Source organism: Numida meleagris, chromosome Z (genome assembly GCF_002078875.1).
Source record: "Numida meleagris isolate 19003 breed g44 Domestic line chromosome Z, NumMel1.0, whole genome shotgun sequence".
NCBI classification, from domain to species: Eukaryota; Metazoa; Chordata; class Aves; order Galliformes; family Numididae; genus Numida; species Numida meleagris.
The window spans coordinates 33,301,988-33,321,268 of NC_034438.1; the positions used below are offsets into that span (position 1 = coordinate 33,301,988).

At 36.3% G+C, this 19,281-nt stretch overlaps 1 protein-coding gene across 5 annotated transcripts in view; it reads left to right on the forward strand.

The window, feature by feature from the left end:
* The window catches only part of CNTLN (centlein), a 215,480-nt gene that overhangs the window by 108,745 nt on the left and 87,454 nt on the right, over nucleotides 1–19,281 (forward strand). For all 5 annotated transcript variants that reach the window (XM_021379766.1, XM_021379767.1, XM_021379769.1 and 2 more), the window contains 2 exons: nucleotides 269–390; nucleotides 3,148–3,273. In XM_021379766.1, the coding sequence (XP_021235441.1) occupies nucleotides 269–390; nucleotides 3,148–3,273 (248 nt within the window). The remainder of the gene's footprint in view (nucleotides 1–268; nucleotides 391–3,147; nucleotides 3,274–19,281) is intronic.

Genomic DNA, 19,281 nt, shown 5'->3' on the forward strand with positions numbered 1-19,281 from the left:
ATTCGCAAGATGAACACTGATATTTTGATGGTAAATTTTCTAAAATTTCTGAGCAACGTGCAAAAAAAGTTTTGCCAAATTTTCTTAAATTAGCATTAAAAAATAGTGAATCTGTATTTGACCTCAGAGACTGTGGTTCCTGATACTTACGTTTAGATTTCTTAGGCTTTTAACAGTTAATTAAGTAGAACTTTTTTCTTCTTTAGATCTCTGAAATTCTCTTGCATTTTGCCAAACTCTGTTTTTGTTTCTTTTTGGTGCTATTCAGACTCAAGAAACTGATGAGCTAAGAGCAGCCCATGAAATACGCAAAGAAAGGCTGCAGATGTTACAGACCAACTACAGAGCACTAAAAGAGCAATTAAAGCAGTGGGAAGAGGGTGATAGCAGGTAAGTTACATAGCTCATTAAAAACATTTCCCTTACACTAGAAATCTGAACAAAATTATTATGTAGGCATTCAAAAGAGAATTTAATTTCAAGCAAGAAGCTGCTATGTGGTAATCAAGACTTTGTTAAAGCAGAGTACATGGCATACCTCTATGTGACAAAAATTACAGTTGTAACCAAGAGTAAAATGTGTTGAGCTGACACCTCGACGTATTTTGTTTAGGATCTCATTCAGAGTCAGTACTGGACAGAGGTCTGCTAGGGCTGCTTATTAGGCTTGTCTAATTCCCCAGCTGATCAATTTGTTGACTGTGCATGTTTTGAATTTTCTATAATGGAACAGTTACTCCTTATGTTTCAAACAGTTTTTTAAAATAGTTTTTTGTATTAAACAACAAAGAAATAATAGCTTCTGTGTGAAACATTTAGTGCTTCAAGCATTAACTGAAGATTATCCTAAAATATCCCCTTTAACAGAAAAGAGAGTACGTGCATGAAGAGCAGGATTTTTTTCGAATGGTAAATGACAAAATCAAATATTTCTGATCATTTTACAAAAATGCTGCAGTGAGATATCTTTATGAACAGATAAAAAAGAAAATATGAAAACTAGCACATTAGAATTTAAATAGTGAATTCTATGTGTAATTCACCATTAAATTCTACACAGAACTGTCAAAATTTTATGGAGAAATTTGTTTTTGGAAGTCCTTAGCACAGAGTTAGTATTGTTGGTAAACAGTTGCATTTGAAAATATGAAGACATTTCTATCACTTCAGTTGTCAAACGCTGCTGAGGTACAGATTTTGGGTCCTACTTTAAGGGAGTCCTGATGTCCTAGTTCCTATAGTGGGACTTTAGCAAGCACCTGCAGTTTTGTATATGCATGTGTTTTACTAGAAATAATTCTTATTTAATTAGTGCAATCCTGATTCATCTTGAGATAGACTTTTAAAATATCTCTCCAGACAGAAAATAGTCACAGAAACTGCTGCAAAGGCGATAGTAGCCATTTAGAGGGTCTGTGAATTATAACTGTCCCTCATATATGCTTAAGCATATCCTTAATGCTTTGACTCATTTGAGTACATTTTTAATACTGTGGCATTTCCTAGGTATGGTTTGCCTTTCAAAATAAAAAAAAAGTCTGGATGAAAATAAAGTAAGATTCAAGTCTGCTACATGCATTGGAAGATTCTTTTGAAATATAAAAGCACAAATAACTAGTGGTTTTGTTTAAATTAGAAAAAGAAAGGTCTTGTTAATGTAGGAATAAAGGGTGAATTTTATCTTGGACTTCTCTGTTTTTCATGTCAGTGCAAGCTGAAAATCTACCAATGATAGTTGTTTATTTCTGTGTCTATAAGCTAAGTAAGCGTTCATGGTTCACAGAGAGAGCAAGGCTGAAAGGATTAAAAATTCAGCCTAGAGGTGGTAAATTCAAATTTTCATATATAGTGAAGCTCTGAGAATTCTAGTTCTGATGGTTAAAAAAGAGGATAGATGAGAAAGGGAAAAAAGAAAAAAAAAGGCAAACTGAAAAAGGAGAGAGAGAAAAGCAACCCCTGTTTCTGTTCAAAATAAATGAGATCAGCTTGTGTTCTGACAGGAGTGTATTTAGGAAAAATTGATATTGTGGAAAGTTTTATATTATAAACTTTATTCGTTAATCTGATTTTCTTGTTTATAGTTACGTCGAGCTAAGAATTAGGTTGGTTTCCTAGTTTTTATCATCAGAACAGAATTTCATGAAGCATGATGATACTGAAAGGGATTTGATTGTTATTTTTTTTTAATTTTAATATGCTGACAAGGGACAGTAGCTAAGATAAATAAAAGCAGTCTGTCAATCATTACACCTTGCATTATTATTTTGACATCTCAAAAGGCTTTGTATTGCTGGTGTGATGTAAATTGTACATTAAGAAATCAGTATCAGGTATTTATGTGGTACTTAAGATCCTCTCTGTGATGGAGGACTCCATTCTTTCTGATTCTTCGTAGGCTAGAGTTTGTTATCTATATGGCAGCTGATGGGACCTAATCCACCTGTCAGTGTACATACAACTTTCACTGACATAGGTGACTGCAAAGACGGTGGGGCCCTATGAGGTTACGATATTCTCTGAGAATTTATCTCCATGCCCAATAGAAATTTAAATTGCAAGAGAGTTTGCAATTAATGAATATTTAAAATATTTTTATCTATCTTTTTCATTTTTAAAACACATGAAAAATATTCTACTGAAAGGAATATTGAAAAATATTTTCAGCTGCTTCTTTTCTTCTAAATACAGCATGTTGTTTTCTTATTTTTAATTAGGCAGTAGATCAACAACTGACTTAGAGCGGGCATTAATACAACTTCCCGACTGGTTTTCAGGGGCATTTGAGGAGCTGGTGTCTCCCATTTTTTCTGCAAGAGATTGGTGATGGTTTCACCTTTTGCTTTCACCTATCAGTATTATAAGGAATGTTGACAGAATAAACACAAATGATACTGCTCTCAATTGAGAGCCTTGCTGCCATACCAGTAAGGTTTCTGTCTCAAACTACTTAATGAACTTTATTATAATGCATTTAAGGTGTCATGCTTCACAGAATGTATGCCTCCATTCATCCATCAAGATTTGTATTCAGTAGATGCCGTAGTTAAGAATCTGTATACTGTGAATGCAAGGATGTTTTTTTGATTATGGAGGTCCTAAAGCATGTAGTTATTTAAAAACAAACAACCTCTTTTCACTCACAAACAGGTCTGCAAGCAGTAAAGGCAGATACCAGCGTGCAGACGCCTGCCAGCTTTGTCAGGAGGATTCTGCTGCTGTGTGGAAAGAACTGTCTTTTTTCAAAAGGGAACACAAAAAGCTATTGATTGAAAAGTGAGTTTGTTTCTTAAGTGGTGTTTTCATTAAGAAACATGCTGCTGTTTTTTTTTCTGAAGGTTGTGCCTTGCAAGCCACATAAAAGGAATTCCTTGCAAAATTCCAAGATAAAACCATCTTCTGCCAAAAGCAGAAAGGAAAACATCAGGTCTTTTCTCCCTCTTAAATCAGTGACAAGTTACAAGTTTGCTAGCACTAACAGAAACTGTATTCCGTGATCTAGGGATTGTGTTAATTAATGTGGCTCTCATCTGTTGGAGGTGTCGCTCTTCATTAGCCTGTATTTTACACACTGCCGTGCTTCATTTTTGGAATGAGGTGGTGAGGGGATAACCTAGCCAGCCATCCTTGTTTGATCTCTGTGATACATACGCAATGCAGAATGCCTCAGCTCTCTTGGTTCCCTGCCCTGTCCTGCTAATCCCAGCTGAGCTCATTATGGTGTAGCCTTGCTGCTACTCCTGGAGCCAGAGCTGTCCAAGCTAATTACTGGTAGCAGCAGAGCTGCCTGTTAAGGGTCTGGTGTGGATCTGCTAACATGGTCCTTGGTAGTGACCTGCAGAAAGCACGAGGGAGTTGCTCTCTTTCTTGCTGTGCACAGCCTGTCCTTTGGGTTTAGTGCTGATCCCTTCACACAGCTCTTTTAGCTGTAGTAAGTGTAAAACTTGGTGAAGGAAACTCTTACTTTAGAAAACATACAGTTTGCTGCTTTGATCTTGTAATTCATAGGCTATTATACTCAACCAGGCAAAGTAAGAAAATTTCCTTTTATACCAGACAAAAGGAAGTTAGTATGGTATAATTAGCCCTTTGCTGCTATTTAACACTTTCTGTAAGTTAAGCTGATTTTTTGTTTTGTGTGGTTTAAGAATCAAGACATTGTAGTAACTTCTATTCAGACTTTGTTTTTGTCAGCATTAAAGAAAATGTGTTTTCCCAATGGGTCACAATACAAGCAGATTTTGTGAAGATACCATGAAGGCTGCTGTCAAGGAATTTCAGCAGTGGCAAATTGTTTTGTAGTATGTAAGTCCTTGTGATGCTCATGAGCCATTTCAGCATATTATGAGCACTGCTCCAAAAGCAATGCCTCCTATTTTTTCACATTGGCCCACGATGTCAGGGATGTTGGTGGTATGGCAGTAGAGTTTGAACCTTCCCACCAATATTCCATTCCAGTTTGTTGCTGTGCAACAGATGGCAGCAGAGGGAGCGTCTGATAAAATAGCGTCTGACATGGAAGTGCATGTGAAGCAATGGTGTGTCACTGAATTCCTCTGTGCAGAAGGTGATGCATGCTTCCTCCCTGGAGATATTCAGGCTCAGAGTGGATGGGGTTTTGAGCAACCTGACCTAGCCTTAGATGTCCCTGTCCATTGCGGAGAATTTGGACTAGATGACCTTTAAATGTCTCTTTCAACTTAAATGTTTCTATGATAAAAACTTGCACCCATTGACATTCATCGATGCTTGCTGAAAGGTTATGGAGACCACACAGTGGATGTGAGCACAGTGAGGCAGCAGGTGGTACGTTTCAGCAGTGGTGACAGCAGCAGTGGGTTTCCTCTGCTGATGCAGATTTTAACAAGCGTAGCGTGCAAGCTCTTGTTCATCGCTGGCGAAAATGCATAGCTAATAGTGATGACCACACTCAGAATAGTGTTTTGTAGCTAAGAATATCCTTCAACAAATAGTGTTATTGTGTTTTTTATATCTGCTGTAGTTTCCGTGGAAAGAAATAGGAGGCATTACTTTTGGAGTGACCTACAGACATACAGTGTTGGAAGTAGCTCTGTTGCGTTGTGTGTTCTTTTATCCTCTAGTTATAATTATGAGCCTGTTCTTGTCACAGAATTATCACATCTTTGCCATTTTAAAACTATCACAACAAATTATCATCTGTACTTCTTTTGTTTATTTTGAGTTTTATGTAGGAACAAGCATTTTCTTGCTATATGTGTAAGTGCTCTTGTAATTCTCCTAATCAACACAGTTACCATAGGCAGCATTAACTCAGGAGCAATAACGTGAAACTCATTTTCACACGAAGCTGTGAAACAAAGATTGTGTCTGTATTGTGTATACCTTGAAACTGATTCATTTGGACTATTGTTCTGTAGCTCCTGTGCAGTCACATTTTATGGGGAACACTCTTAGGCCTGGTGCATTGCAGATCTGTGGTCTTGCTAAGATTGTGGTGCTGTGGTGCAAAGAAACAGCTGACCTCTTCAAAATACAGAATTCTCGAATCAAAGTGAGTTATTCTAGTTTTTCACAGTACTTAGTAAAGAGCCAGTGCACCACTGTGATAATTAAGTTGAACTTGTAATGTGGAATCAGGTGGTTTTTGGCAATATAGCAAGTTAGCTGAGTACAGCGGAAGATATTCTCCTCAGTATTTTTTTTAATCTGTCTTAAATGTCTCTAATGAAGTCAGTCTTTAATTTGTTAAAACAAGCCAGCATTAAAAGATCACAACTCACTTTCTTAAGAAAGTCAATGCTACGGTTAGTTTATTTGTAGGTCTGTGCATAGGGCTTCTTCACATTACACGTGTTCTTACTTAAGCTCTATGGCTATAGGACATATTCTGCAGAGCCGCACCAAAACTTTAAATGAATGATTTTAGAAGCAATGTAGGCAGATCAGGCTAGCTCACAGTTATTGTGCACTCAGTTTGATGGACTCTGCTGAATGTTGATTTAGAGCATGTGTAAGTGAAATCCAACTAAAAATTACTTTAAAAGGAGTATGTGAGGATTTTCTTCTGTTATGTCTGTTTTGTCTTTAAATAGTTGTAATTTATATCTACAAATAGGTCAGAGAGTGTATATTAGGAAAACAAGATTATTTTTTGTTTGTTTCTTTGGTTTACCTGAAAACATTTTATTTCTTCCTTTCTCTACCCTTTCCTGGAATAGAATAATAACATAAAACGTCTTTAAATCATGTATATCTTGCTCTGAAAACAGTAGTATAGGAAAAGCAGGAAAGCTCATTCATTCGTGTCCCAGGTTCTGAAATAAGCATACTATTAACAGTCAATTTGTAAGTTATGAAATCTGTTTATAAGTCAGGAAAAAAATGAAATTGCTTGGAAAATCACCAGTTCTGGTAATGCTTAATTCCAAATGTTTTTGAAGTTGGTGGAAAGACTTTGTTGCAGTCGCTACCTTCTGCCTGGTACTACCTTTTATTAAGATTTCTCCTCAGCACAGGTAGGAATTGCTTTGACTGTCAAGCAACCTATTAAACACTATGCACCTTTCAAGTTGGACACTAATGCAAATTAAAAAATATGGATTTTAGGACCTTAACACAAGTTTTCGAAAATACGTGAGGTTTTTCTTTTCATGAAATTGCAAATGCTTAATGTCCAAGTTGTATATTGGAGAATGTTAACATGGAATATGTGGCTTTGTTATTACCATGCTTTACTTTTTGATTACTAAAGAATATTATGTGCACATTTTATTACTTTGCAGTTAAGAATGTAATGTATTTCAGAGCCATGGCCTGCATCTTTTCCATGATTAGCAATATATAAATTTCAGCAATTTGTGTTTATATGGAAGAAAGCATTTATATTATTACAGTCCCTTATGAGGAAACTGGAAATGGAATGTCTTCAGTAAGTATAGGCAGATCATTTTACAGAAACATAGATACATTTATATACATGTATCTATATATAGATGAAAATATACACAAGTGTATATGTATAGTCTGGTTCTCAGATTTTTATATAGTTTGTTTATAATCTTTGTTATCAAGTGCTAACTGTTACGTTCTGTAGATTTCCATTAACAGATATTTTCAGACATTTTCTTCCTAGTCAGCTCAATTTATGTGTATATATTACTTAGATTTTCCTGAAACTCAGGTTAAATTAATATGTAGTGTGTCTACAGTGTCACAGTTTAACTACAACTGGATTGCAGACTAGCTAGTATGAATTACTCTGGCATTTCCATGCTACATTGCATTTACTTAATTCTTGAAGTATAGGGATACCACCTCCTTTTGCCCTCTGGTGTACAGACTTTGAAAAGGTATTTTTGTCTATAAGTAAACTATTGACAGCTATAAGTAAAGCTATGACAGCTTTATAATTCCACCTCTTGTGTTCCTGATTGCAATGCAGGAGATCTTGTAACTGATACCAGCAATGTTGAATTCTTTTCAGTGGTACATTCTTTGATGGAAGAAATTATGACATAAGTCCTTATCCTCACAATTAAGTGGAAATTGTTTGTCCATACAGTGTGGTCATATGCAGTTTCTGATATGCAGGGCATGTTTAACGTGAAAAAGAATGCCACATTGTTTGAAGAACCTTTGGTGTTTATTCTTTCCTCTGAGTGCCCAGGTAGTGTGCCTGTCATCCATTTAGGAAATATACTCTGGATCTTTGAAATGTTTAAAAGCCCTGCAAGCTAGCTAATGCCCTTAATTTGCTACAGAGGCCATTTAATAAAGGTTTCTTATTAACTTCGATCTTTTGGGAAAACAAGATCGCATGATTTCTGTTTTCTTAGACTTTCTGGAATAAAAGCAGCTTGTCTTTATTCTTTGTGCTTGTATCTCAGCAATGAGTTGGCAAGAGCCTAATTTGGGACCAGCTACAGCACAGGACTTCTCCTCTCTAGCTGTTAGAGGAAGATGGTGGAGGAAAGCAAAATTTACTATTCTGGAACAATGGCAGTAAGAAATGCAAAGCTAGAGTTTATTAGTTCTTTTTTTTTCCATAGCAAATCTTCTGAAAAAAATGCAGTTTTGATAATCTTGACAGTCTCTTTAGCTAAACAGTAAATGTCCGGTCATCAGAGTGTTTTAGTTTTCAAATTTCCATTGTTGTGTGCATCATCCAAATGCTACAGTAATTTTTTCTTTGTTTCACTGATAGCTAGGTCCTGCACCAGAATTAATTGGAAAACTAAGTTCATTCGTGCTGAATATAGCCTCTCCAACATAGATGTTGACTCTGTAAACAATTTTTTTTTCCTTGAGTTTTAGGATTACTGTGACATAGGGTGTTTCTAACTATAAAATATTTAATCTAACTCTGGTCTCCTGTTAGCTTTTGACTGTATTTAGTGGTCGTAGATTACAAAGTCAAATACAAAAGACCAGCTGACTGTGCAATGTTTAATCCACTTCAAAATGCAGTTTACCCTCTTGACTGCCAGGGCACACTACTGGCTCATGCTGAGCCTGCTGTTACCAGCAGCCCCAGGTCCTTTCTCCTAAGCTGCTCTCCAGCCGCTTGCCTCCCAGTCTCTGCCTGTATCCAGCACCTTCCTTTGCTGAACTTCATGCCATTGCTCTTTGTGCCATGATGCCATTGATGATTGCTGAGTATATAAAAATAAAAAGTACGTATAAAAATAAAGCACTAAATGCATTTTGTTAAACTGTACTGACTGTTCATAGTAAGATCCTTGTGAACCTACAAGGGTTATGCTTTCATGCAATACAGCTGAATTCAGCATACAGTGGTATTTTTCTGCTTTCCTTTTGTGGTATGGATTTTGTAAGGGAAATGGAAAATTTTCAAGTTTTGGTACATCTCAGCTTTGCTAATATCTTCTTCAAGAACTGAATTTTGCACATGCTGAATGAGGCAGAATATATATACACACACTAGTCAAACTTGTTTTGCTATTTTTTTGGGATGATTTCTTTTTTTGAATTTGTAATGAATTGCATGTAATGAATGTTGTCAGAAGTGTTGCTGTGTTTGCTTTTTTCAAACACAATCACGTGAAAGTGAATGCAGAAGCTTCAGAGATTCCCTGAAATTCAAATATTTCACTGTAAGAAGTAATTTAAGGAATTGATTTGCAATTGTATTGAAAACATGCTACTCTTACCAAAAGAAACCTGTTAGTTGTAGAGACTTACGAATTTATATAAAGTTAAAAGCACTGATGTGACAGTAGCACTGTTTGGATATTCATGCAATGGAGTCTTTACTCTATGTGCATCTCTGCGGCGTATGGCTTACAGTGGTAACCTTCAAGCTGAGTCCTTTCTTAACTAACTGCTTGCTGGTAAACATTGTTTATGAGGCGGTTCTGCTGGCATTTTATGGGAATGAAAAATCCTCAATTGAAATAATGAGTATAATTTACATTAATTTGTTTTTTTTTTAGCCAACTTCACATCAATTAGACTTCATGCTACAGTAAAACAAAGAAAAGATAGCTAGAAAGAAGGTAAACTTGAGGTATTAGTTTCTGCTATCCTTTTACAAGCTAGAGGTTATGCTGCATGTTGAAACTATTTTAGTCACTAGTCACTAGCACATCTTTGGTTTCTGAGTGACTATTAATTTGAAATATACCTCAAAACTCATTCGTGACAACGATGGTACTGTTCACTTTTTTGTTATGTGAACAGATTCTGGATTAGTGTGGGGGAGTTGCTTTTGTCTTTTCTTGTAGCTGAATGGGGGTTGTAAATCAGACAGACTTTACTTAGCACCAACAGATATCACTTTCTGCAATTTTCATGCGTTCTATGAGTGACTGAATTGGGAAACAAGAATGATAAAGACATATATTGGGAAGTGAATGTATGAACTAAGCTCACTGGCAAGGTATAGTCAAATACTTTGTTTTCTTGGTTAATTAAAACTACAGATTTCTTTGTAGTCTTTTTTGAACTGTAAGTTTACAGTTTTCTTCCTATAAAAAATTCCAGTAAATCATTTCGATGGTTTGAATGTTCACAAAATGTAAGTGATGCTAGTACTTTTTGCTTTATTTTCTTTTGGCAGCATTATCCCTAGACATATGTAATGGTTTTTGTTCTCTCACATAGTCTAGATCAAACACCTGCTCCAAGGTTTACTCTCACCTCCCAAGGCTGTCAGTTGACACATAAATATACAGCCCCATGAAAAGAGCATATTTTACCCTCACTGCAGGCAAATGTTCTTGAATCACAATGCTGTAGGAACAAAGTGAAGAATTTTAGCCCTACTCAGATGTCAGAGTAGGATTACACAATGTAAAAGTTGGATAAAGTTTCTGCCTAGTGTGGTTCTCAAGACTCTAAACAGTTTTTCAGGTGTGAAAAAGGAAAATAACTATTTGCAGTGTTACATACTAGACTCCTCACCTCAGTTTACCAGAGCCTCTTCCTGCATTTTCTATGTGGGCTCATTACAAAACTGTGTTTGGTGTGCATGTGAATTTTACTCTGATTGTACAGTGTAAGATTTTTACCCTTCTGAAGTCTTGTGGACAGAAAATACAATTCATTTTTACTTACTTAGAAGACCTTTCTATGTTGATCAACTGTCTGTGAAGCTCCTCTCTTTTTGGGGGGGAATAAAACAGCAAAGAGCGTTTTCTGCTGTCGCATTTTACTTTTAAGGATCTGACTTAAGCTTTCAGTAACAACAAAAAAAAAACAAACAAAAAAAACAACTCTGGCACTACGTTGACTCAGTGTCTTTAAAACTGTCCCCTTTGAAGGACCATGATAAAAAGTTTTCAAAATTTGCTTAGCAGTCTTTTTTTCTATCTCATTTTCTTCTTAATTTGGCCTTTCTGTCTTTAACATACTTCCATGACTCTGGAGGAAAATATTAGAAGAGGCAGAAGCTACCTCTTGGACTGTGAGGAAGGCTTTTCTGACTGCAGCAGCTCCTGGACTAGTACCCGATATCTGTCCATACCAGCAATGGTGTGCATTAGGAGATTGTGCTTGGTTTCTGCTTATTTCTCCGAAGAGTCATCCCACTGCAGTTTTACAACCTGTAATCTTTGAGAAGGAGTCTGTTTCCTCAGTGGGTTATACCTTCTTGTATATTCTTCTCTATTAGAAAAGAGATTCTCTGCTTGGTTTTATTTTCCAGATAAAATTCCTTGGGACAAATGGAAAGAAGTCTTTTTGTTTATATGGATGTTTATTTTAGACTACCATGAGCCTGCTCTCTTAATTCCTTTTATCTGTATGCAGGGGAGTGCGGGAGTCTCCTTCTGGCCTTACCTGTGAGTGCTGAAAGCTGCTGATGAACAGTGGCTAACTTACGGGATGTGTATTTCTCTTGAGGCAGTGGTTTGATAGAGGACTAACTCTGGCAGTGGGTTAGCCTAGGGTCAGCAACTCTCAAAGGAAGGAGGCGTATAAACTGATAAGTGCAGGCAGAAAGTTTATGCTGTAGTTCAGTCTATCTTTTTAAATTACCTTTTCTTTAATGCATTGAGTCACAAGTGCACATGTGTATGTCTGCATTCAATCTGGAGCTGTGTGAGGGCTCCTGATGGTATCTTTAGAACCGCTGACAATTAAAAATGATGACTACTAGGAAATTTTGTTCTAGCAAGAAGGTATATTTTGCAAAAGGCTTGCTTATATGCAGATGGTATGAGCATTTCGCCTATTCCAGTAACTTGATAAGTAAGCAACTGTTTTAGAGAATTTCTTGCTGATGCATAGCTATAATCTGAAAGAAATCAGAAGTAATTCCTTTGGTGAAACTGCTTCTCTAGAATGCTTTTTATTATGCTACCTCTTTGTGAATTCCAAATACGTGTGTATTTTGAGTATTATGAAAATAACTTCATAAAGGAGGACTAACCAAAAGTATTACACTGAAATAGAATAGAATTCTGAATATTGTACAATATGGGAAGAAGTGATACTATAATTCTAGGTCAAGGTCAGTACCTTTAGAAATGTGTGAAACACCAACATAAACTATTAGCTGGATAGATTTGAACTCCCTCAATTTCTTACTGATCTTTGTTTTAATATCACCAAGTGTGGCTGTGGCACAATCATAATTGGAAGACATACATGAAGAATCAGTACATAAAACAGGATGCTGTTTCCTGCCCCTCTTGGTGCCTTTTGTATACGTATGATATGAAGGAGAAGAATGACTTTCATCAAGTTATTAATAATAAACAAAACATGTTGAGGTTGTTCTCAGGATGTCACAAATACATCAGTATTATTTCACAGAGTATAAATGAAGATATGCTTCTTCTGTTCTGCTATGTTAGAAGATACTGGCAGACTTCTAGAAAGTGCCAGCAGATTCTTGCTAAGTTCAGGTGATGATTCCTGCTAATTCAAGGACTTCTAGACTTTTTCTTAGTTAGGAAGAAATTGAAAGTTGTAGCCTGACCATATAATTCGAACATCTGAGACTATTGCTTTACAGCACCTGAACTGTTTCTTGTCAGCGAGGTAAATCTAAGAAGTACTTTGGAGTAGCTTGTATTGTTGGAAGGTTTCTTTGGGATTTTGACTTGTTTTGAAATCAGACGAGAATATTTTTTGATGAGCAAAAATTACTGAAGAAACTGAGTTTAATTTTACCAGATATACTTACATATGCGGTATTACCTCCCTTTGCAGAAGGCGAATGTCCATGAGACAATTCCAGGTCTGCTTTAGGATAAAAATCAGTACAGCATGTTTTAGGCTTTGTATGGCTTTAAGTCACATTTCTCCCATCTAATGTGGTATCACTTGAACTTGGGAAAGCTGCTAGAAAGCACAACGAGTGAGTATAAATAAGAGCAACTTATTTTTCTGGACGGAGTCATAAATTCTGAATTTTTGTTTTGGTCCACAGGTTTTATTGCTTGTACAAGCACATTGCAAAGCTAGTCTGTTTTTTTTTCTCCATCTTTAAGAATCGGTCTTGAAAAGAAAGCCCTGTCTGGGAACTGATTACGTATTTTTAATAATATTTTCAGTTTGCATAATAAATAATTACTGCATTTAATCCACGAATAGTTATGTAATCTAAATACTCAGCAAAGTTGGTAAGGATTTGCTTTTAAGTTTCTAGAATAAATTTTTCAGTTACACAGTTTCAGTAGTACTCCAGAAACATTTATGAATTAAGCAAGGAGGAAAAGAATTTCCCTGTCCTATCAGAAAAATGTTTGCTATCTTTTGAAAATTCTTATACCTTTTTAGCAAAAAATAAAATAATAAATAAATATATAAAGAACAATCATACTGATTTAAATGAATCTATTTAAGCACTGCCTGTAGATCCAGGTGAAGTGACAACTGGAGTTTCAGCACTGTAAGCTTTTAGAAGTGGCTATGATATCATTATTATTGCAGGTATGAATTTAGCCTTGGAGTATGATGAATCTTTAAAAAGTGTAACTGAGTGATTGCTTATTTTATTTTCACACAGATTACTAGTATGTATTCCTTGTAGTGAATCTTTCTTCTTTGCCTAAGTTTTTTCAGGTATATGACTGGAGAAGTTTTATGATTTTCAGAGACAGTTCTACCTGTTTTTTGTTGCTTTTAAAATGCACCAAAATTTAGTTAGCTTTTCTTTATATTTTCAGTTTTTAATCAATCAATTTATTAATGCCGAAGTGTTTAGTTATGGAATTCTGGAGTTTGAATGCCCTAAAGGTTCCACTTACTCTGCGTATCAATATAAAAGATTGCATAACTTGTCGGAGCATTTCACAGTATTTGATGAACAGTTGCACAAAGGTTGTGTCCCATATCTCCCTATTGTTTAAAATTAAATCCTAGGAACTTCTTTTTTTAAAGCTAAACTAGATAATAGAATGAAAAGGTAGCATGTGTGACAGAGACTTTGAAAGGCAATCATAGCATTTGACTTTGTCAAGATAAAGGGTTCTAAGCTGTGAATTTATCATGAATTTATACTGACACTCAAGTTTGTTTTTCTTCTTGACCTACATATTTCCACTGTATTCAAATCCTGTCACTCTTTCTTGAAGTGTAGTTCAAGGGTTCATCTTCTTTGAGTCTATAGAACAAAACCTTTTTTCTAAAATAAAAGCTTTTTGTTTTCCTGCTATGATTATCCCAGACTTTCCTTAAAGTAATACATTGCTGTATGTATTTGATTTAGAATCTTAATTCTATTTTGAGTCAGATTTTTCTATTGACCTTTTCTTTCTTTTTCTTTCTTTTTTTAATTTTTATTTTTTCATAGAATCATAGAATGGTTTGAGTTGGAAGGGACCTTTAAGATGATCTAGTTCCAGCCCCCCGCTATAGGCAGGGACACCTCCCACTGGACCATGTTGCTCATAGCCCCATCCAGCCTGGTCTTGAATGCTTCCAGGGAGGGGGCATCCACAACCTTGCTGGGCAACCTGTTCCAGTGTCTCACCACCCTCACAGTAAAGAATTTCTTCCTAATACGTAGTCTAAATATACTCTGTTCCAATTTAAAGCCATTACCCCTCGCCCTGTCGCTACCTGCCCTTCTAATAAGTCCCTTCCCAGCTTTCCTGTAGTCCCCCTTCAGGTACTGGAAGGCCACTATAAGGTCCCCCCAGAGCCTTCTCCTCTCCGGGCTGAACTGCCCCAAGACTCTCAGCCTGTCCTTAAAGGGGAGGTGCTCCTGCCCTCTGATCATCTTTGTGGCCCTCCTCAGGACCTACTTCCACAGCTAGATGTCCTTATGTTGGGGGCCCCAGAGCTGGATGCAGTACTCCAGGTGAGGTCTCACGAGAGCAGACTACAGGGGTAGAATTACCTCCCTCAACCTGCTGGTCATGCTTCTCTTGAGGCAACCCAGGATATGGTTGGCCTTCTGGGCCTTATCTGGCTTGTCACCTTGCGCTGCAGGATTTCGTAGTTTTTCTGTGTCCTATCCTTACTTGTTTAGTTTTACTTCAGTTGATGTTGTGTATATTTTGTTTAGCAGCACTTCTGTAGAAATATCATATTCCTTCTTCTGTTCAGGATACTGTAAATTAGATCCTCTTCCTAGATCTTCCTTGCGCAAATGGAATTTAAAATCTGTTAGAAGGTTGTATTTTTTAGTTGTACACCAGCGGATATAATCGTGAATAATGTGAAATTATGAATACTAATTGAAAATAGCACACAAATTTAAATATAACTATAGAATGCAACAGTTTTAATATTTAGAAGGAAAAAAAGGGAAGAAAATCAATTTTTGTTTAAGACAACTCTTCTAAATTTCATATGCTGTATTTCTGTATTTGCTTTAGCAAAAACTCACTTAGCATGATAAAGAGAACTAGAAAGTCCCCTATTTTTATAGTAAATGTAGGAGTCTTATGAAAGAGTAAACTAAAAGTGTCTGGTAGATTCTATACTATGGCTGATAAAGCATATAGTTGACTGTTTCCATATTTTTGTAGATCTGTTCTTCTCCTGGAGTTCCTAAATGCACTCACTCATTGTTGAATTTCTCTACTGACAGGAGATACACTACAGTGTTTATGCCACTTATTATATTATAATCTGAAACAGGAAAGATAATAAACCTAATCCACAAAGTAAAGTTTTTTTTAGTCACTGCTTATCCGGAAAAAAATCATTTGATATCATCAAAAAATTTTAAAATATGCTGTTATTTTATTTTAAGTTTAGCTTATATTTATATGTAATTGCAAAATGGAAAAGTTGTTGATCAATCCTGAAAAAAATTACTAGAAGAACAGTTCCATGGAGATTAATATAAGACATCTAAAATATACATAATTTTCAAAATTCTAACTCCTAGCGTTTCTGCTAGCAAAAGATGTATGAGGCGTGTACTAATATGCAAAGACCTCATTTCAATATCTCTGCCTCAGGACTTCAGTCTGGTAGAAACACTGTACAGAGAAATTACCTTTTCACTGTAGAAATATCTTCAGAGATTCCATCTCTTAGCTTCAGTTTATGTCTTGGATCTTTTCGGATAACATAAACATGATGCTCTATCCTCAGTGCTGGCTAAATCAATCACAGGTTTTTCGATGCACTAAAAAAATCCCTTTTTAGTTCGTATCAAAACCTAAAGCATTTCTTCTTTCCATTGTTGTATGTGGTAAATGGAACTGAACCATGAAAAAAATTGTAGTAAGTCAGTTAGCATATGCTCAAAATTATTGCAGGAAATTATTAGGTTTTTCTTCTGACACAGTATTGGAAGATGTTATTCACTGTATCTGAAATGCGATGCTGCTGTTCCGATTCTCAGGTTCTAGTAGGTTAGTGTTCTTCATTCCCATACGTCACCTATTAGAGATTATTTTTAATCCTTTAAGTGGAAGGATAGCAGAAGTAATCGCTCTTTCTCACTCATATCACAAGAATCTGTGCAGTTGGATCACAGTTCTCTTCAAGTACCTAGCCTGCCTCATAAGCAATGTCCATGGTTCATTTAAGAGGCTGTTGTGCTAGATGTACTCTATTAAAGGCAGTCCCACTTCTGGGGAAATGTACCCACAAATGTTTACCCATTTGAAAGAATTTTTGGAGAGGAAGAGAGTGTTTGGTAAAGATGTGTCAGTTCATATATATTAGGTTGGTGCATCTGTGTGATGGAACACTGAATCAGCCAAAGTCTGAATGAAGATCTGTTTTGTCTTGACAGATAAAGTTTTAAGAAAATATACTAGAGGTTTTCAAACTGCAACTGTAGACAGGAACTAAAAGTATGTTGTTAAAATGAGGTGATGATGTAAATGGGAGGCTGGAAAGAACACCTTCCTTGCGTTTTTTCAGGTTGAGTACTTTCTTCCAGTGTTACATTATACTTCAGCAATATTTCGTGACTTTAGTTACCTTGAATTCCTCAAAACCCCCTCTTGTTTCTCTGGAAGTTTCTTACTTAGACCCTTCTTTGATGCTTCTGATCATATTCATATTAGTATTAGATATGGAGGTTGGTGGCTCTGCCTGTGGCAGGGCTGTTGCAGCTTGATGATCCTTGAGGTCCTTTCCAACCCAAGCCATTCTATGATTCTATGATATTCACTTGTTCTTGGGGAAAGTAGAAATCATACCATCTCTGAGAAGAGTTACACTCTTCAAGAAGACCAGATTGGATCCTTTCCTCTTTTTTCTTTTCTCTTTTGACAAAATACATAAGCTGTACTACTTCTGTGGATTGTAGACAACTGAACTAGGTATTCGTTATAATGCAAGTGTGGATGTGTGGATGCTTTTTTTTTTAACAAGTTCTAGCTAGAATAGCATGTCACATTCAAATGTATAAGAACACATTTTATTATTGAGTTGGGAAGAAACAGCAAAGAAGGGCTACCTGCTTCTGTATCTGGTTCTTCACATTGCATTTCTTGCTCTGTTTTTCTGCCTTTAAATATAAAACCACTAATGAATGAAAATAATAATACAGTCATGTTTAAAAACACGATTATTTTCGTATTTCTGTTCCATATTCTGATTTTGTAAAATGAATGTAATGAGAGTCCAGACAGGTTATTATTTAATTTTCTCTGTTACTACTGTATTTGCCTTAAAAGTTTTGGAGGAAAGAAGGCTTGAAGCTTGTATTGTTGCTGTGTTATGTTTACCTTTCAGAAAGAAAATACTGAGTAAAATACAGTGTAGAATATGTTCTCAGATGACTTAAATACTTAGAAATTTGCCAACTTTGTTGACCTGGAGTAGCATAGTTTCTACACTGTAGACTTAAAAAGTTTATGAGCAAAAGATTGTATCAGTTCAGAGATTAGGAAAAACAAACCAACAAACCAATTCACTAGCTACCAGCAATAGGATAGAATGAGAGTAATTAGTTCAAAAGCTGAAAGTAAATCTACATAAATTTACTTAGATTTAAAAAAAAAATTAAGTTCATGATGTGAGCAGCAGTTTTCCCCCACCAGTAGAAGACAGTTTATTCATTTTGCTTTAGCATAACATGTATGACTACTGGCACAGAAGACATCTTCTGTTATGTGCTGCTGCGAAGAATGTAAATCTGGGGAAAGAGAACATCCTGTTTATAAGAAGGAATGCATTCTGTTAGGGGAGCTCATGAAGAGAGGAGATTTGCTATCTATCTTTTGTCTCCATGTCCATTCGGACCAAGAATGTTTCTGTAGTAAATGGACTCTTTCAAGACAGAGGGAAGCTGGTGCTGAAAATGGGAGGTCACAAAAGATAAGGAAGTCTGTACTAAAATGTTGTCAGTATCACTAGTTGACTGACATGCTAAGCAACATAATAAAGAAATTATATACAAAGACTTATGTGCTATTGCTAGATTGCAAAAAAAAAAAAAAAAAAAAAAGAAGTGGAGCTAGACTGCTTCATATCAGATTGCAGTTCTGACATACTATATAACTTGGAGACCTGGAGGAAGGAATCACAGAATTGAAGGTGATCTCTGGGATGAAGTGTTGGCCAGATACTAGCTTTGCAGCAATGGGAGAGTAGGAGCACATGGTTAGAGAGTGGTATGGTATAAAAAGGACTTTTTAGATGTAGTATCATAGAATTATTAGAGGAAAATGGCAGCTCCGTGTAGTGTTTTTGGATAGAAGTCCTATATTCTAGTAAGAAGTAAGAAGTACTAAGAAGATGCCACAGAAGCATGCTCTTGACTTATGTTCAACTTGTGCTGGAGGACCCCACTTTTTCTGCAAAGCTACTCTCCAGCCAGTTGGTCTTCAGGGCTGTTCATATGCATAGGGTTGTTCTGGCAGACCTTTGGTGAACCTCATGAGTGTCATCAGCCTATTTTTTCTGCCTGTTACCATCTTCCTGAGCAGCAGTCCAGCCCTGCAGTGTATCAGTTGCTGGCCTCAGTTATATACCATCTGTGAACTTGCCAAGGGGCACCCTTACCTGTATTTCAGGTTGTTAATTAAAATATTTAGAAGCTGTGATGTGGATTCATGGAAGTGATGTCTTTAATCACTGGCTCCCAGTTACACTTCACAGCAAGGATCATCACCCTTTGAGCCTGGCAGTCCAGTCAATTTTCCAGCCACCTCGTGTACTTTGCACGATCTCTGCTGTTAGGCAGTGTGGAGATGCGAGACTGTCTCAAAGGCCTGACCAGTCTGGAGCTATGCTTGTCACCTGCTGCCACCTTATTCTCACAGGCAGTGAGAAAAATACTGAATGAGAAGCCCAACTAGAATATGTACTGCAACTTAAAACATAAAATTCAGAAAAACAGAGCAGTCTTAAGAAGTGCATGTGGCCTTTACAGATAGAAAGCCAGCATTTAAAGCGTCAGCTTACTTTGGTGAGAAC